Genomic DNA, 20,959 nt, shown 5'->3' with positions numbered 1-20,959 from the left:
ATACAATTCTTCATCTTGACCTTTTAATCATACTTGGGCCTTTCTTTCAAAATCATTTGCAGAAAATCTTTGTTCAGATAAAATGTAGTACGATTGTGTTTTTCAAGTGAGTGAAAGAGGGATAAGGTTTAAATGTGACAGACTGTGTTAATTACTCACTTGTTACATTTTTTGTTTATACTCAAATTATGAATTCCATTCCATTATTTTTCTCTGAAAAATTAAATTGTATGATTGTATGATTTGAATATGAAATGGGTGATGAATTTGAGTAGGTTTTATATTTCAAGTTTTAAATAAAAGTTTTTCTATTGTTTACTTCAAAAGCTTATTGAGCTATGATAACAAGCTTCTTTCCTTATCTTAATCTGAGTCATTTTTATTATGTAAAAAGTGACTTGAATTTTGAAAGAGGGAGACATGGACGCATACCCAGGAACCAATTACAAAGCATTGAATTAATTGTTTGCAGAGATCTCTTGGAAACATACGCACACCATTGCTACAACATGGGAGAGCATTCTGCTGTGCTTTCAGATCCCTACTTTCCCTCTCTCCTTAAAGCTCACAACAGACTCTGGGAATTCATCAGTGAGCCAAATCTCGTTCCACCACCAGCTCTGCTGAATCCTAGGTCCCCCTGCTACAGTGATGCCAGAACAAAGGAACCTCCCTCTAGATGGTGCCATGCTCCAGTATCATCCCTCCAGTGTACCTGGAGCAGAGAGTCACTCCACGTTGCAACTAAACCCCACCCCTCCCCAGTATTGCAAAATAGCTGCCTCTAACATTGTGAAACCAACTTTTTGCCCTCAGCTTTATAAATGCTAATGCATAGATAGAAGAAAATATAAATATAAAGCACCGTTGATTTACTGTTGTCACAGAATTCAATCTCTGACACCTCACATTAAAGAAAAAAAATCTGAACTCCACAGGTCTGCTCATCCTCTGAGGATGGGTGAATTTCTTTGCATTTCTCAAAATGATTTGAAAAAAAATTGTAGTCTAAAATTATGAAAGCCTTGCTTCAGGTACACTTAACAATTTGCTCAATCTGTAATAGGAATTGCTCGATGTTACCTCACAATAGCCCCTACGATTAATGGTAGAGTATCCATTTATTGACATTTGGCACAGGAAATAAATGTTTATTTTTCTCAGTGGAATTGCTGAACCCTTGGAGATCCCTCACGCTGCGCTATCCTGCTGTGTAGCAGTGTTTCCAGACCCTATGATCCTGCTTGCAGTGCTCCTAACCTAATATAAAACTTGAAAAAATGCCACAGACTGTCAGCTAGTCAGTATATTAAAAATCCAAAGCCTGCAGACAGCACAGTCCAGATATTGGTTTGTTACAGATGCAAAACAATCTTTCCACTGAATGCTTCCAAGCAGCAGCCTAAAATTGGCCAGTGCATTAAAATCCCCAAAGTTCCCTCACCAAACAATAATGAAAGTATTGGACTATTGCTTCTGACGTGTAACTTGTAAAGCACCTTCTACTCTGCCAAATTTACTAACCAAACAAAAGCTCTACTCTCAATCAGCCTGTGGCTCACTCGCGCATGCTAGAAGCCACATATATTCAAACACAAGGCCCTGTTCTTTGCAGACTAAAGGAATGTGTCGACACATTGCACCTTTTTCAGTTAAGCAAAAGCTTAGAGAACAGTTTATCCCTGGTTCATTCCCCAGGATAATGTCCTTGACCAATCAGAGTTGACCTGTCCGATTTAAATTTGAACAAAGCTGGACAGTTAACTTCCATACTGCATTCTCCATGACAACGCCTGCACCAATCAAAGTCCACTTGCCAACAAATTAGCACTCTCTTTTCATGCAGTATAAATTGTTGTTTCCCTGTAACTGTTGGAAATTTCTTGTAAGCCATTGTGATGAGTGCAAGACAAATAGCTTTGATAACGTGTCTCTCTTTTTCAGCAATATTCAAGTTCTGTACGACCAAATGACTATAGTTGCATAATACTTCACTGTGTTAGGGAAACTCTCACATAAAATATGTTGGACTGAGAATGAATAGCTTCAACAGGATTGCAAACAGCTACTCTGCAATAATGATTTTTCAGAGCTTCATTTGTAATTTACAGCAAAGACTTGTACTTGCATTGTGTCATCTACACCATGAACCAGCAAGGGGCTTCACAAGATGGGAATGGACACCAAGTAGGAGGTGGGAGAAGGGTTAGGGGAGTTGACCAAAACTGTATTTTGAAGGTAAGTTTTTAAGGAAGCTTTTGAAAGTGCATAGTTTTTTGTGAAGGGAATTGTAGAGTCCAGGGTCAGGATGGCAAAGCCAGTTTTGTGTTGAAGTTGCATAAACGGACTTTGCATAGGATACTTACTGATAACCAGAGAAAGGAGAATTTTGACTGAACTGTCTGGCCTGAACTTGAACGTGCCATTGCCACACCAAGGCACAGCATGGGCTGATGCTGTATTACATGCCTGTAATCAGCGTCTTCAGGGAGGTGAAAGGTCAGAGCCTAGTCTACAGCCAGTTCTTCGTTGCATAATATTTGATTATCCTTCTAGGAGTGACATCTGACAAGAAAATTTTAGAATTGTGGCTCTGTTTGTGTAAAGAAGTCTGAAAAGAAAATAATGGCCACAAAAGTTTACAACCCTGTACATAGGAATAAAAGATTTGGATAAAGGATAGTTGGATACACAGCTGCAATGTTTATTATGTAACCCGCCTGTATTTGGAAATACGAGACAAGTTTATCAGGTGTTGTCCCACCCATCCACTTCAAGTTATAGAAACATAAGACGGAATATAGGAATAAGAGGAGGCCATTTAGCTCCTTCGATCCTCTTCCTCCATTCAGTTAGATCATGGCTGATCTGTACCTTTAATTATAAATACCCATTTTAGTTACCTACCCGTTTTGGTTGCAAACTCTGAATACAGTTGCCTAACAAAACTCTATTATTCTCCATTTTGAATTGACCTAGCCACACACAGCTTCTTTGGGAAGGATCCCCTCACTCCCCTTTGTGTGAAGACCAGCTTTCTAACATCACTAGGCTTAGCTCTGGTTTTTTAGGTTCTGTCCCCTTGTTCTGGGCTCCCCGACGAGAAGAAACCATTTCTCTCAAACTATACTCACAACTTCTTTGACTGTCAATTAAATCACCTCTTAAATCCTGGCTGTGAATCTCATTTAGGGACTTGGAAAAAAAGCTATGTTAGACTGTGAAGTCTGAGAGAGGTGGAATGCTGATTACGAATATCTTGAGATTTAAAAATTCTGTTTTATCTCTCTTCAGTGGGAAGAGATCAGCGGAGTGGATGAAAACTATAAACCAATTCGCACTTATCAGGTCTGTAACGTCATGTCTCCCAATCAAAACAACTGGCTTCAGACCGGTTGGATTCCACGACAGAATGGGCAGAGGATCTTCATTGAGCTGAAGTTCACGTTAAGAGACTGCAACAGCATCCCAGGAGTGGTTGGAACATGCAAAGAGACATTTAATCTTTACTATATTGAGTCAAACAATGACCTGGGCAGAAACATTGAGGAGAGCCAGTATGTGAAAATTGACACGATAGCAGCGGATGAAAGCTTCACGCAAGGAGATCTTGGCGAGCGCAAAATGAAACTTAATACAGAAGTTCGAGAAATTGAGCACCTTGGCAGGAAAGGATTTCACCTCGGCTTCCAGGATGTAGGGGCCTGTGTAGCCCTTGTTTCAGTAAGAGTTTATTACAAAACTTGCCTTTCCACGGTGCAAAGTTTGGCTGTTTTCCCAGACACTGTGGCAGAAGCTGCCTTCTCGACCCTGGTGGAAGTACGAGGATCATGTGTTAATGACTCTGAAGCAGAAATGGGCAATCCCCCCAGGATGCACTGCAGTGCAGAAGGTGACTGGTTGGTACCTATTGGGAAATGTACTTGCAGTGCTGGGTACGAGGAGAAAGATGGCAAGTGTGAAGGTAAGCACTTTGTTGCAGGATGTTTCTTTTCAGTTCATGTGAGATTTGGGTTAGTAATGCAGAAAGACACCATTGGAATCTGTATCGATTAGGTCAATGGTATTGCTAGGAGCCACAGTGTGTTTTTGAAAACAAGTCTCGAGATTTACCAAATGCAGGTAAAGGTGCATTTATTATCTTTCCCCAGTTGCCATGGGAGAGTATTGGTGGGCATCTACCACTGCTCCTGTAAAGTGATGGTGTTCTCACAATGCTGTTTGTTAGATAGTTCCAGGCTTTTGACTCGGTGATGATCACAGAATGAGCTATTTTGCCCAAGTCAAGGAGGTAATGAACTTGGAGATGATCTTGTAAGATTGCTGCTCTTTCTTTCTCCTCTTTCTTGCGGTAGGCCTGGACGTGCTGTCTAAGTGAGTTTGTTGCTGTACTGCACCTTGTAGTTTATACATGCTGCAGCCACAGTGAGTGGTAGATAGTGAGTTTAGTGGTAGAGATGCCAATCAAGCAAAACTGCTTTCTGCTTGAATATGTCATGCTTCTTGAGTAGTGTTGCAACTGTAGCCATCCATATAAGTGGTAGTCATGCATCACACTCCTGACTTGAGTCTTTGTAGTTGGTGGAAAGGGTTTGAGGTGAACCCCCTATTGCATATGCAGCCTCTGCCCTGATCTAATCACTTTAGCGTGTTGATATGGTTGGCCCATCAAGCTTCTGGTTAGTGGTGAATGGTGAAGGTTGGGTACTTTGTCATGGGGGTGCCTTTTCTTGTTGGCGATGTTCATTACTTGGTACTTAGTTATGAATATCACCTATATGCCTATATCTCGTTGATGTTCCAGGACCTGCTGTAGGCTGGCATGGGATTCTCATTCATTGTAGAAATCGAACTAAATGCTCTCAAATTTTCAGCAAACGGACTCTAAGCTTGACCTTGTGTCAGGTCACTAATGAAGCAACTCAGGCTAAGGATATTTATGTAGTAATGACCTTTGGCTTTGCTAATTCACCTCTAATGATCTCAGCCATCTTCCCTGTATGTCCATGACTCCAGCTGAAAAGACTTTTTTTCCCTTTCGACCTCGATTAACCTCTGGCTTGGGCTCCTGATGTCTTGATCTCTGGATCCAGACCAAGGCAGAATCAGTAGACAAAAGCTTTCAACAGAACTGGAACTAAACATCGATAAGCTGATGACTAGTGAGTGAGTATTGTTTAATGGCAGTCTTGTTTATTTTTCATTCATTTTGATGATGATTAAGAGGAAGGCGATACATCAGTTGACCTCATTAATGTTCCTAGTAGAAAGAGCACCCATTGCCGAACTACATAGAAATGATACTCTACAATTTTAATCCAGGTTCTTCTGGAAAGCAAAGCCGATCCTTTTACATTGCACGTGGTTGTGTAGCTAATTGGAGTCTATAATAGCATTGCTGCAACTCATTTCCTTTCTGAATCCAAAGCTACAGATGGAGTTCATATTGTATTAATGATGGATGGTAGGCACATAAATTGCCAGGATATAAGGAAACAAAGTAATGAGTATGGTGAAATTTTGTTGAATTATAATTTCCTATAATGTTGCTTGGAGACTAATGCTTTAAAGTGCTTGATGTATTTTCTGTGCGCTTGTAAATAAATTGATAGCTTTTAAAAATTGATTTAAATTTTAGATTTTTCTCCCATTTTAGGTCACCAATTATTATTGCATCCTCCAACCATTAGAAAGACTTCCAGAATCTAGAAATAGCTCCAAAATTATCATACAAATATTTAATATGTATGAAGCTGTTCAGCCATTTTAACAGATGCTAACCTCATTAAAACAAAGGAAAATTCTAACTTTGATTTTCTTAGAGTTCTTCTTCCGTGCAATTTGACAGGAAAATAACGTACAACAGCATAAGTTCATACTATTATCAAAGCAAAATACTGCGGATGCTGGAAATCTGAAACAAAAGCAGAAAATGCTGGAAAAACTCAGCAGGTCTGACAGCATCTGCGGAGAGAAAGACAGAGTTAACGTTTCAAGTCTGTATGACTCTGAAGAAGACTTTGAACGTTATCTCTGTCTCTCTCTCTCTCCACAGATGCTGTTAGACCTGTTGAGTTTTTCCAACATTTTCTGTTTTTGCTTTAGGTTCATACTATTTCTCTGCTCACTTGTTTCCTCTGAGAGGAGTCTGTGTTCTGCTCCTTCTATTAACCTGGCCAAGAAAGTGCCTGAGTCTTGCGCTACTGAGTGTCAGGCACTCATAGACCGTTTTCCTGTGTTAGGCTGAAGGGTGATTTAAATTGAGATCTTTAAAATGATTAAGTTAAAATAATTAGTCTCCAAGCAACATTATAGGAAATTAGAATGTGTTTCCCCCTGTGGGGAAATCCAGAAAAGGAGAGCACAATCTTAAAATTAGAGCTTAGGCTGGTTAGGAGTTAAATCAGGGAAGCACTTTTCCCACACAAACAATCGTAGAAACCAGGAAGCACTCTCTCCCTCAAACGCTTTGAAGGCTAAGTCAATTAGACCTTTCAAGACAGAGATCAACAGATTTTTGCAGCGAGCAGTATCAAGGGATAAAAACAGAGAATGCTGGAAATACTCAGCAGGTCTGGCAGCATCTTGGCAGGACCAGAAATTCCCACCAAAAGTCAGTGGATCTTTGTTGGTCCGCTGAATTATCCCGCCTGCTCGTGACGGACGCCGCTGTGGGTGTGACCAAAAAATCCCGGCCAATGCTTCGAATAGAACACTTCTCCGGAGTAATGTTGGACTTGCAATGTTAACTTTGTTTCCCTCTCCACAGATGCTGCCAGACCTGCTGAGTATTCCCAGTAATTTGTGTTTTTATTTCAGATCTCCAGCACCCGCAGTATTTTGCTTCTATACAGTATCAAGGGACTGAGATCAATGGGAGGTAATTGGAGTTGTAATAAAGATTGGCCATGATCTGATTGAACAACAGTCAGACTTGAGGGGCTGAATGGTCAACTCCTACTCATATCTTTATATATACTGTTATTTGCCTCACGGTATTTCAATGGGTGAGGGAGCCTATTAAAAGCACAAGCAGAAACGTAATTTATGCCAGGTACTTAGTACAATTTATTCCAATTTTCTGCAATATTCTTCAACAAGTGAGGTAGGCCATACCCTTGTTTCTACCTATATGAATAATTAGGGGCAAAATAATAAGCTTCATTTTTTGGTCCGCTAACAGAATTTAACATTTCACAAAAGCAAGATTACAGGCAACCAGTCCCCATCCCTCTTGTCAATGATAGGCTGGAAACAAGAAAGGAATTGTATTCATTTAACTTTCTTGCAACATTCCAAAGTGTGTCAAAGCCAGTGAAATGCTTTTGAAATGTAATCACTGTGGAAATCTAGGGAAACATGGGAACTAACAGGTGCACAACAAGATCCCTCAAAGAGCTAATAAATAATATAATAAATGATCAGATTATCTATTTTGGAGATGTTAATGGATAAGTGTTGGGCAGGGTACTGAGATAACGTTATCTGGGGAAAAAACTGATGAAAGCAGGAACAATTGCTGTTAATACAATAAATACTTGTATTCACTAAATCCTGTGCGATCAACTTAATTTATTGTTGGGCACTACTTTGTCTTAATATCCATTCAAGGGATATGGCATTGCTGACTAGGCCTGCAATTATTGCCCTTGTCCAGAAGGCATTTAAGGGTCAACCACATTGTGGGTCTGGAGTCATATGTAGGACAGACCAGGTAAGGACAGCAGATTTCCTTCCCTAAAGGACATTAGTGAACCAGATGGGTTTTTACAACAATCAGCAATGGTTTCATGGTCATCATTAGACTTTTAATTCTAGATTTTTATTGAGTTCAAATTCCACCACCTGCTGTGGTGGGATTTTAACCCTGGTCCCCGGAGCATTCCCCTGGGTCTCTGGATTACTAGTCTAGTGACAACATCACTACGTCACCACCACCCCCTCCCCCCCCCCACTTTAAAATAGTAATTTCTCACTTGAAGGTATATTTTGCAAGATTTAGTGAGAATTAATTTAGGGTTGTTCTGATGTGCCAAAGCTGATTTTTTTTAATGTCTGTTAATTCGCATTTATAGTCTGATATTGGAAGCAGCGTATGAAGTTTTCACAATGTCTTGATCGATATTTTTCCCTCAGCCACAGCACCAAACACAGGTAAACAGCTCATTCATTTGCTCCAAAACTGTATATCTTGACCAACAGATTTCCTCTCATAACTGTGACTACACTTCAAAAGTGAGGAGTTTGGGATGTCCTGAGGCTGTGATAAGAATTTACGCGATGCAAGTTCATTCTACCAAGGATTTAGTAAAATGTCAGTGAGAATTCACAAAGTGTTTTAATAAACAACTGCTACATAATTTCCTCCCTCCTGCACCACACCCCCAAGTCCCCACCTTTGCAGCTGCCTGTTTAATGTGGATAATTTATATTGTCCAGTTTACACAGTCTTTGGGTGGCGTCAGCAAGAACCTTGTAGGATGTGATTGAAACTCAGCAGGTGTCTAAGATGGAGCTTTGGCCCTGAATGTACAGTTCCCAGACTTACAGACACTGTCTCAGGCTTTAACAAAAAATCCACTGTCCCTGATGCTGGTGAATGCATTGTGTACAAATCCACACACTCACAGCTGACCATTTTCTGCCATGGGAACGTGTAAATTTGTGATTTGGACAAATTGAAATTTTTAATTCTTCATTATATTAGGTACCATTTTGTGTCAACTGTAAACCTGCAAGAACGATCTGGCTTTTTGTAAAATGCAAGCTCTTCACCTTGTTTTGCAACTTTTTGGAAATCTCCATCTTTTTCATTCTCATCCTCGTTCTTTCACCCCTACATTTGAAGCAATGAAGGACAATCTTGCATTTATATAAAGCCTTTCACAACCTCAATGTCCCAAAATGCTATAAAGCCAATTAAATACTTTAAGGGTAGTTACTGTTGTGATGTAAGAAAAGCAGCAGCCAAGTTACCACAGCCAAGATACCACAATCAGAGAAGAACTAAGCATCAGGTCACCTCCTTGTAGATGTTGATCGATGGATATAGAGAACTCTCCTGCTTTATATTTTTTAAGAAGTGGTGCCATGGGAATCTTTTAGACCCACCACTGCTCAGCACTGCCCTGAGGTGTTAGCCTGGATTATGCTTGCAATATGGAGCAGGGGTTGAGGCCACAATATTCTGACTCAGGTGAGGGTACTGCCACTGTACCATAGCTGATTTTAAACCTGTTTCTGTAAACCACACTGAGCTTTCCTGCCCTGAATGTCCATTTTACGTAGCTGAGTACATGACATGTGCATGGGGACACATGTTGTGAAACTGCATGCATTATGCAATTACTCCATTTTGCCCCTACCTTGCACTGTTTGGACATCACATTGCGCAGCACCCTTGCTGCCCTTCAAAATTGCCCTCAGGACTTTGGACAATGTGGAAATCTTAAGCCATTTTGCACCAGTTAATTAGGTGTAACCTAATGGAAAATCCACCTTCCTGGATTGACAAGTGGCCTCGTCAATGAATAGAAAATCTTTCTTGAGAACCAGATAGATGTATATCAGGAGCGCATTTTCATTCATAGGAGATCAACATCACTCTTTGACCCATCTGGCATCCTTTCAAGTGTTGACTTAACTGTTCCCATCCAATGTGCCCCAACATTTGCACGTTATGTGCAGAGCAAAATCCCTTGTTCTATAAACTCGTACTTTAGTTCTAATTACTTTGTAACAATTGCTCTTTCAAATAGAGCTGTCACAGGGGTATCATTAAGCTGTTTTTCTGCCATCTTCTCGGGCCTCAGTAATTGACTCTTTCACCATTCAATAACATGACCACAGGCAAGGGAAACGTGATGCTCTGGAATGTGTAGAGATCTATGCTGGGTACCATCCTTTTCCTTCCTTGGCTGATGACAGTGATTGCAAACCAGGTTGTCAGCCTTCCACTGGTTAGGCATAAGTCTGTGTCTTTGTAAGGTTACTTAATCTGTTTACATAATAGACACACATTTACACACACACACACACACGCACACACACATGCACACTCACACACTCACATTTACACACACACATATACACACACACACACGCATGCACACATGCACACAGTGGACAGGGGAATTTTTGTCCATTGTCATCTGTTGTCCTTTACTAATTGAGCTATTCTAGAGCTTGGTGCCAGCTGTGTGCTGAACCGCGTATAATGTGTTGTATCCCCCAGCAGATAAAATACAGCTATGGAGATTCACCTAAACATGATACCTCAATAGGCTGATCCAAATACATGTCTCTATTTCATAACTGGCTACTTTGAGAATCATTGGATTGTAAAATCTGTCTACATTTATAACATAAATCAGCTTTAGAAATACTTTTTGTCACACTGTGTGCTCCAAAAAGTACAGATGTTGAAATTCTAAACAGGCTGCATTGAACATTTGTTGAAACTCATTATTGCCATCTGCTGCCTTTTTGCAAGTTTCCTAATATCAAACTTAACCCTTGAATGTGCTGGATAAATGAACTTGGACGTGTTCAGCTCCACGAATGTTCTTTGAGTTGCAATTTCCAATTGTCAGCACAGCTTAAGAATTAAAACTGATGTCAGCAATTGCAAATAGTAAGTGTTTTGTTGAGGATTGCCATTGTCCTTTTGGATTTGCAGTGGTATCTTCCAATAACTCTTTCACGTTTGCCAGTTCCACACCCAACCAGTGCTACCCAAGTTAATAGAAGTTCAGAGGCTGTTGGGTAATTTCGGTCAATAACAACCTTTTGTTTACAGTTGTTTAGATTGTTACATTGCTGTCTTCACTTCGTACCCATAGTCCACTGTCATGTCCTTTTCCCTTCTGTCCCATGCTAACTCTATGCTCAGTAGTCTCCCTGATTGAGCATGTTTAAACACTGATTCACTGTAGGGACAAGAATGGGGGACACCCTAATGATTGATGATCATTTCTGCATGATTAGCAAATATATTTTTTCCTTCTGGTATTAGGTACATTGCGTTGAGTCCCTGCAGCAAACTGAAATGCAAATTTCAGGAGGAGTTTCCTAACTCTTGTGTTGATAGTGTCAGCAGCTTTACAGCACTTACCAGCATAGTAAGCAAGGCAGTTTTTTCTCAAATCTGTGGAGGAGGTCTTGATCAGCGCGTTGGCTTTATTTCAAGTGGTGATAGATGACTGCCTCTATTATCCTTGGGAATTGGGAATAGCTAGGTCAAGTTATTTTATTTACAAATAGCTATAAAAATAAAAGCAGGCAGAACAACTGGCACCAGATTTGGATACACCAAAGGCACACCCAGCCCCACAACCTGACAAAGTCTCCCTCAGTAACATCTGGGAACTTGTGCCAAAATATAGACCAGCAGTCGCACAAACAGGTCAACCGTAGCCTGGCATAATCATGCTCACAGAATATACATTTCAGCCATTGTCTAAGAAAAGCAAATCTATCCACCTCTCCTTGACATTCAATGGGATTACCATCACTGAAAGAAGTGGCCATTGAGATAGTTGATGCATTGGTCCTAATTTTCCAAATTCCTTAGATTTGGGGAAGGTTCCATTAGACTGGAAAATAGCAAATGTAAGTCCTTTATTCAAAAAGGGAGGGAGACAGAAAGCAGGAATCCACAGGCTAGTTAGCCTAACATCTGTCACAGGGAAAATGTGAGAATCTATTATAAAGAATAGTATAGCAGAGCACTTGGGAAAATTCAAGGCAATCAGGCAGAGTCAACATGGTTTTCTGAAAGAGAAATCATTTTTAACCAATTTATTGGAGTTCTTTGAGGGAGTCACATGTGTTGTGGATAAAGGGGAACCGGTGGATGTACTGTACTTAGATTTCCAGAAGACATTTGAAAAAGTGCCAAATCAAAGGTTATTGCAGAAAATCAAAGCTCATGGTATAGGGGGTAACATACTACTATGGAGAGAAGATTGGCTAGCTAACAGGAAGCAGAGAGTTGGCATAAATGGGTCTTTTTCTGGCTGGCAGATTGTGACGAGTGGTGTGCAACAGGGATCAGTACTGGGGCCTCAACTTTTTACAATCTGTATAAATGACTTGGATGAAAGGACCGAAGGAATGGTTGCTAAATTTGCTGACAACACAAAGGTAGGAAAGTAAATTGTGAGGACATAAGGAGGCTACAAAGGGACATAGATAGGTTGAGTGAGTGGGCAAAGATCTGGCAAATGTAGTATAGTGTGGGCAAATGTGAAAGTGTCCATTTTGACAAGAAGAATAAAAAAGAAGCTTATTACTTAAGTGGTGAGAGATTGCAGAGCTCTGAAATTCAGAGGGATCTGCGTGTCCTAGAGCATGAATCACAAAAAGGTTAGTATGCAGGTACAGCAAGTAATTAGGAAAGCTAATAGAATGTTATTTATTGTGCGGGGAATTGATTACAAATGTAGGGAGGTTATGCTTCAGTTGTACAGGGCACTGGTGAGACCACATTTGGAGTACTCTGTACAGCACTGGTCTCCTTATTTAAGAAAAGATGTAAGTGTGTTGGAAGCAGTTCAGAGAAGGTTTACTCGACTAATACCAGGAATAGTTGGGTTGTCCTTTGAAGAAAGTCTGGACAGGTTAGGCTTGTATCGACTGGAGTTTAGAAGAGTAAGAGGTGACTTAATTGAAACCTTTAAGATCCTGAAGGATCTTGACAGGGTGGATGTGAAGAGAATGTTTCCTCTTGTGGGAGAACCTAGAACTAGGGGGTCACTGTTTAAAAATAATGGTTCCTCATTTAAGACAGAGATGAGAAGTTTTGTCTCTCAGAGGGTTGCGGGCTTTTGGAACTCTCTTCCTCAAAAGGCGGTGAAAGCAGAGTCGTTGAATATTTTTAAGGCAGAGCTAGATAGATTCTTGATTAACCAGGGGGTGAAAGGTTATTGGGGGCAGGCAAGAATGTGGGGTTGAGGTTACAATCAGATCAGCCATGATCAGACATGACCTTATTGAATGACAGAGCAGGCTTGAGGGGTTGAGTGGCCTACTCCTGCTCCTAATTCATATGCTCATATGTTTGTATGAATACCCCAACATCAACATCCTGGGGGTTACTATTGACCAGAAACTGAACTGAGCAGCCATATAAATACTATGGCTACAAGAGCAGGCCACAGGCTGGGAATTCTGCAACATGTAACTCACCTCTTGACTCCTCAAATCCAGTCCACCACCTACATGGCACAAGTCAGGAGTGTGATGGAATACTCTTCACTTGTCTGGATCTGTAAAGAACCCATAACATTCGTAGCTTGACATGATGCAGGACAAAGCAGGCCATTTGACTGGCATCCCATATTCCTCTACTGTTGCACAGTGGTAGCAGTACGTACCATCTACTTGATGCGCTACAGCTCCTTCACGAAGGCACATCCCAAACCTGAAACCTCTCATAACAAGAAGACCAAGGGCAGCAGATACATTGGAAAACCACCACATGCAAGTTCCATACCATCTTGTTCTGGAACATCTTTGTTGTTCTATTATCATCATTGTGTCCCAATCTGGAACCCACTACCAATTAGCACAACAGGTGTACCTGCACCACATGGACTGCAGCAGTTTAAAAAGACTGATCACTACCACCATTTCAAGGGTAATTGGAGATGGGCAATAAATACCCCCTTGCCACAATGTTCACATCCTGTGAATGAATGAAGAAAAGAATCACTGTTATCCCTGGTTTTCTTGGTGGAGTAGCTGCCTTCAATGATTATTACAACTCAATCACATTTTTTTGCAGCTAGTTTTAAATCGGTCTTTGTTTTTATTTATTTTGATGCTGTTAGAAGTACACAGTATGGAGCCTGAACAGTCCAACAGTTCTCTATTGATGCTGACAGATGAGTGACATAGTACGACATCTTGCGAGGGATTTAAGAGTCAAGCATGGAGATTCCTGTTGAGCTGATTTCAGCTTTCAGGAAATTGGAAGGCTTTATTTTTCAAACATTTGAGGAAATATATGTTGTCGGCATGTTTTATAAATGAACAAGTAGATGGCCAGATTGGAGGATGTGTTGATGGAGATCATTTATGCTCATTTGCAATGTACTGTCTTTACAGATTAAAGGAAGACAGTTATTGAACCACAGTATTTTTACAGTGCTTTCCAAATACACAACTACAGCACTAAATCGTATTAGTGCAATTCATAGAATAATGTTAGAGGAATGCTTTACCTAAAATGAAGAATACTAGGGAGGTGACTCAACAAGTCATAGATTGAATCACAGACCGTTACAGTGTTATCCCACCTCTGGGGCTTGGAATTAAATCTAATTCAAAGCTCACTCTGCTTGACGGGAATGTATAGCATAATGGAGTATGTTAGACTCAGTCCCATAAAGGGTTAACTGTAATATTCCATGATATCATAGAAGGAAGTGACATATTCTCCTGATCTGAGATTCTAGGAGAAAGAAACTAGTGTAAGGGAGTGTTCTCATAACTGTAAATATGTTACAATAAAGTTAGGGTTTGCAGCCAACAGTCTTTGTGCGTTATTGAAAATACTCCAATCCAACCACACAATAATATATGGTGACAAGCGGTAAAAAGATGGAAAAATCCCCATCCCAACTGGAGAGTTTTGAGAAAGTTGCAGGTCATAATCAGGCTGAAGTGTGGCCAAAGTGTTATAAGAGACTCGCTCGATTTTGTACTGCGTTGGGTACCGCAGCAAAGCCAGACTGTGAGCAGGTCAGCATTACATAATGGACAATTATGTATGCAACATTTAGTTACCCTGGATCGATAAAGGTAAAACCACATATGCCAAAGTTATTGATGCATTGGAGACATATTTCACTCTCTACATGAACACCATCATGGGACATGCAAAGTTCAATACACGCACCTAGAGACACATGGAGTTTTGATACATTTATTAATGATTTGTACTGACTAGCAGAAGACTACGAGTGTGGTAGTCTGAAAGAGGAGCTAATTCACAGCAGAATAGTTGTTGGAGTAATTGGTGATGCATTTATCAGATAATTTGCAGTCCCAAGAGATTTGACACTGGTAAAGGCGATTTAATTAATAGGCAACCCGGGATCAGGAGGCAGAACCAATGGGTAGCCAGGAAATAGAGAGAGGGAGACCCTGAATCCCAAAGTATTTGTTAGACATAAAAACAAGAAAATAGAGAGAAGGAGAGACATGCAGCACAAAAAGCAATTAATGGTGGCAGCCCCAACAGCTGTTGGCGCAGAGAAAAAGGCATGGGCATGGGAATTGCCCTGCCAAAGATGTGCAATGCCATTGGTGCAAAAACATAGGGCATTATCAGGCAGTATGTCAGAGTAGAAAAAATAGGCAGAACACTCAAACATAAATAACTTTAAAAGGATCAGAGTCCATGAAGCTGAAGACTCACAAGAAATAGAGATACCCTTAGAGGAGATAACAGAGCTAAGTGGAAACTATTGGAGTGCAGAGATCCTGGTAGAAGATCACAGGACACACTTTAAGCTAGATATTCCAGCAGTGATTTCTGTTCTTTCAGAAGCTAAGCCATGGTTAAACAGGAGAGTTCTTCCATCCTGCAAAAAACTACATGGACTAGGAGGAACAGAGCTGAAGGTTCTGGGAGAATTAATAGCTACTTTAAAACACAGAGAAAGTAATTACCGAAGTACTATTCATAATTCAAGATCAGAGTTGTTCACTTTTAAACAGAAAGGCATGTATAGAATTGAATCTAATCTGCAGAATAGAAGAAATAAAGAATTGTGAAGGTCAGGGATCGGGAGAGCTAAACATAGTATATCATACAACACCAAGCCCAGGAGCGAAACCAATATGCTTATACACACTCAGAAACGTTCCACATCCTTTACTTCCAAAGGTAATGAAAGAGATGAACTCAATGGGAAGATAAGGAATCATTTCACCTGTAAAAGAGCCAATGATTTGGTGCTTGGGGATGGTACCATTTCTGAAGTGAAGCCCAATGGTTCCAAGAGAATATATGTTGATCTCAACAACTAAATAAAACTGTGAGAAGAGAGGTCCATCCAATGGTACTAGTAGATGAGTGTTTAGCAAAATTAGGGAAGAGCTCAATATTCTCTAATTTTGACTCTAACAGTGGATTCTGGCAAATACCACTAGAAGTGGAGCCCAAGCTTCTCACAGCTTTCAGAGATTCTGCTTTAATAGGTTACCCTTTGGAATAACATCAGCACCAGAGATCTTTCAAAAAAACAATGTAAAATCTTTTAGAGGGCTTATACAAAGTTGTTTGCCACGTGGATGATGGGTTCACTCAAGCTGAGCAGGACATGAGACCAGTGCAGAGAAGAGGTAGGATTGACACTCAAAAGTAAGTGCGAGTTTTCACAGACAACAATCAGGTTTCTTGGTCGCAAGTGCATCAGGAATAAAGGTTAATCCACTGAAGTCCAGAGTCATAAAAGAATTTGCAGCTCCATGGAACATCACGGAACTACAAAGGTTCATGGGAAGAAGGTTGCAGACACAGATTCCTATCCTTTCACATACATTGATGCCACAGGTCAAAGACACCAACTTAGAGAAAATGTGAGAAAGAGAGGAAACTTACCAAAGTAAACAGGTGAAACACTATGATAGTCATCATGGAGCAAGATGATTATCATATCTTCAACAGGGAGAACAGGTTCACATTAGAGATCAATTGAGATTTGGAGAAATAGCAGAGAAATCACCACACCTGCGATCTTACGTCGTCCAGATGAAACAGGACACAGTGAGAAGACGCAGAAGAACTTTAATCACAATTGAGCACCAGAGTCGAAATCAGGGACCAGAGGAGTTGCAATCATTAGAAATGAAAGAAGATACTGAAACAGGTGATCCTGAACATTCTTTTAGTTTGAATGCTGTTCAACAGCGTGCAGAGGACCAAGAGCAAAATGCAAAGGCCTTATTCCCTACAAATGCGAGTAGAGTGAGGTACAGTAGAGTACTGAAGACACTACAACGCTTAGTGTAAGAGAAGGTGAGAATCTCAAAAAACTGGAGGAAGGAGAGAGAAGGGAGGACAAGAAGACAACATGGAGAGAGAAAGGAAAACAACATTTACTTAAGAAATCAAATAACACTACATTTGCTACAAAACTTCAAAACACTGAAATGTTCAGAATGACTGGGAGCTGAAACATTAGGTTTCCAGGAATGTCAGAGAATGTTGAAATCTGAAAAGTGACTTAGGGGGAGATGTAGTATAATGAAGTATGTTCGACTAAGTCCCATAAAGCATTAACTAATAGCCTGTGATTTCGTAGGACGAAGTGACATACTGTCATATGATCTGAGAGTTTAGGAGAAAGCAGCATAGAAAGAAACTAGTGTAAAGGACGGTTCTCATAACTGTAAATATGTTACAATAAAGTTTGCAAGGAGTTATTGAAACCACTCCAACCCAACAACACAATAATATAGAATGAGCTGCATTTGCAGTTGAATTTACTGTGCAAAGACACATTGCTCTGTTCATGCGTATCACTATCCTAACTGTGTCCCAGGAGGGTGCTCATTACTACATACTATTTGGCATTATGATGTCACTTAGACATCAGCGACATTTTAAGGACCTATTGAGCAGGACAAACTGGCAGGGAAAAAATGGAGGCCCTATTAAGCAAAAGCTTTCCTTTGTGGGGCTGGGAGGATGGAGGGGAGTCTGGATCTGACAACTTTAGACTTGCCTGAAGCCAATGAGCTGTCTTTTTCCATCTATTTTGGGCAGGCTGCCGACAGGCAGGATCTAAACAAGGCCCAGGACTTAAAATAGCCCAGGCCTCAAATTGATAATGTCCAGCAGGTTTGATACTCACTCTGTTTCTGGTTAAAATCCATCCCCCTCTGAAGTGGGATAAGCGTGGGGAATCTCCAAAACTCAGTCGATTCTGATTCTCATAGCTTGCAAAGAGAGAAAGCTTTGATTCTTTCAGTCTACCTGAGAGAAACCTCACACTCCCTCCTCCTCTGTTGTCTTTCACAGAGAAACGTGGTGGTAAGTGAAGGGTTTCACTGCAACTGCGAAAGCCCTGAGACAACTGCTGATGTATAGGATGACTAGAACCACCGCCTTCTCCATTTTGTTGGTATTTTGCACTGCTGCTACTCATTGAGACTGCTAAGACAGTCTCAAACATTGGCAGCTTTTATAGCTTTTCAAATAGACCCCTTTTGCCCACCTATACAGAATATGCAAGAGCTGGCCCCAAATCATTGTCCATCTTTGTTAGTTGGAACGCAAGAAATCATGAAGTCTTTCTTCATTGTAGTAGTGTTTCAGACAGATTGTGAATCCTGCAGTAGTTTGAATTGCTGCAGTCCTTGCACCTGCCAATCAATTGATTTTAACAATATAAGTCAAGGAAGGCAAATTCTAGGAATGAAAGATGCCAAAAGCAATCTGGTTTCATTCATTGAAACCCACTCTCAATTCTTTAAGGTTAAACAGTTCAACCTCATGCAATAGCATAAGACCAGTTATTTATCCAGTAGCCTTGTTGAGGAAATAAATATCCGCTCCCCCCAAAAATTAAAAAGCCACTAGACTGATTTGTAAGTGAATATTGTCCTTCTGGCAGACACTAATTCAGTCACCAAGCAACTTGTTATCAAATGATGCATTGTTTTAAAAATAAATATTTGAAGCAGTTGCCAATTGTGGCTCAGTTGAAAGTGCACTCACTTCTGAGTAACAAGGTTCTGTGTTTGAGTCCCTCTCCATGACTGGAGTACAACTATCAAGGCCGATACTCCAGTGCAGTACTGATGGAGTGCTGCACTGTTGGAGGTGCTGTCTTTCCAATGAGGCCTCGTCTGCCCTCTCAGGTGGACGCAAAAGCTCTTATGGCCCTATTTTGAGGTAGAGGAGTGGAGTTCTCCCCGGTGTCCTGGCCAAAATTTGTCCCTCAATCAACATTACAAAAACAGATTATCTGCTCATTTACACATTGCCAATTGTGGGAGCTTCCAGTTGCATTGTGGGAGCTTCCAGTTGCAATTTGGCTGCTGCATTTCCTATCTTTTAACAGTACTGTACACTTCAAAGTACTTCACTTGCTGGAAATGGCTAGTGGTCATGAAATATGCTATATAAGTGAAAGTCCCTTTTTCCTTTTCGGTTCCATAGAGTTGCTCATGTTATTTGGTAATTCCAGGTGTTCCCATGCTCAGGTTGGTAGTTGCACAGTAAAATGAATATAAGCAGGAAACCTGCTTATGCTGGCAACCCACATCAAGTCAATTAGCATCTGAAAGAATTGAATAGAATCATAGGATAGTTGCAGCACTGAAGGAAGCCATTTGGCTGGACATGTCCATGCCGTGTCATTGCAAGAGCAAACGGACTAGTCCCACTCCCCAACCCTTTCCCTGTAGCCCTGTATATGTTTTCTCTTCGGGTGCTTATCCAACTCTATTTTGAAAGCCACGATTGAATCTGCCTGCACCACACTCTCAGGCAGTACATTCCATATCCTAACCACTTACTGCGTGAAAATGTTTTCCCTCATGTCGCCTTTGGCTCTTCTTCCACTCGCCTTACAAAGGTGTCCTCGAATTCTTGATCATTCTTCCCATGGGAACCGCTTCTGCCTAACTATTCTGTATAGGCTGTAAACGTTTGAGGCATTTTGAGTGTGACTGTTTTTGTACCAGATGTTGACTGACCAATAGGTGCATTTTCAGCTTGTTTTCCTTTCAATTTGGGTGTTCAACAGTTTCAATTTTTCTTTTCCTTTCTCCCGAGTAATGATTTTCTAGTTACTGTCATGTGTTGGTAACTTTTTTGAATCTCTATGCGGAATGCATGCATTCTGATTTAGTGAGAAGTAGAATTGTGAAGTTAGTAAAATACATCACATTCTCTCAATGTGGACCTACTCCTTTCTGTTGTCATGGCCACTATATTAGACTTGAAAACTTCTACATGGTTAGGTTGAAATGTCAAATGTTGGGTGGGAAGGTGATGAGGGAGCAGAAGAGGCAACAGTGAGTGGTGTCGGCAGGGGAGGGGGCGTGGGGGGATTGGTGGGGTAGGGGGATCGGTGGGGTAGGGGGATCGGTGGGGTAGGGGGATCGATGGGGTGAGGGGATCGGTGGGGTGGGGGGATTGGTGGGGTCGGGTTGTGTGTGCTGCTGGTCATTGTCATTTGTGGTATTGCGTTTGTTATGATCTCTGTGGGGACCAACAAACCAAAAGAACCAAACTGACTGAACAACCCTAATGAAAAACCATTTGACAAGATTTCACTCTTTATGACTTTTAATAATCAAACCAAAATCAACATAAATTAAACATGATTAACAGAATAATCACAGTCAGTATAAATTATACCTTTCACATTGAATAGCAAATACAACAAAGATAGATCTCTCAGGTTTATCAGGCAGTCCACTCAGTTTTAATAGCACACACTCCAGCCACAAAGTTCTTCAAAACTCCAATCTTCCTCAGATGGAATACCAGCTCCTCCTCTTCAAAGGTTCAGCCAATTGTTTCTCATATGACAGCAGCTCACAGTCAACCCCAATTCTACAGGTACAATCTTCAACAAAATGCCGCACTTCTCCAGAATCTTCTCAGCTCTCCTCATGTCCCTCTTGGTGGAATGGACCCACCAGTATTACCTTTATCCAAACCCTCAGTGACAACCTTGTGCACTGCGTGGCTGAGTATGGTCAGTCAATTACTTTAAGTGACTTAAACAGCCACAGCAACCTTATATTTTCCTGTTGCCAGCTCCTGGATCCAGCCTTCATTTTGTTCAACCTACTTACACTGCACTGCTGGACAATTGAGCTCAGAAGGCTCTTTGTCTTTTTCTGGTTTCAACTAGTTTCAGTTTCCTGAGAAACGTGGAGTTTGTTTCCTTTTCAGCTCACACACACCCAGCCCCCTTCCCACCCCCCA

The 20,959-nt window shown here is 40.9% G+C and overlaps 1 protein-coding gene across 1 annotated transcript in view; it reads left to right on the top strand.

Annotated features, from left to right (window-relative positions):
• Positions 1-20,959, top strand: part of LOC121291613 (ephrin type-A receptor 7-like) — a 630,124-nt gene that overhangs the window by 116,175 nt on the left and 492,990 nt on the right. The window contains exon 3 of the mRNA XM_041213056.1: positions 3,295-3,964. Coding sequence (XP_041068990.1) covers positions 3,295-3,964 — 670 coding nt within the window. The remainder of the gene's footprint in view (positions 1-3,294; positions 3,965-20,959) is intronic.

This window comes from Carcharodon carcharias, chromosome 19, assembly GCF_017639515.1.
Source record: "Carcharodon carcharias isolate sCarCar2 chromosome 19, sCarCar2.pri, whole genome shotgun sequence".
NCBI classification, from domain to species: Eukaryota; Metazoa; Chordata; class Chondrichthyes; order Lamniformes; family Lamnidae; genus Carcharodon; species Carcharodon carcharias.
The sequence above is the reverse complement of the archived record's forward strand: the minus strand, read 5'-3'. Positions and strand labels throughout refer to the sequence as shown.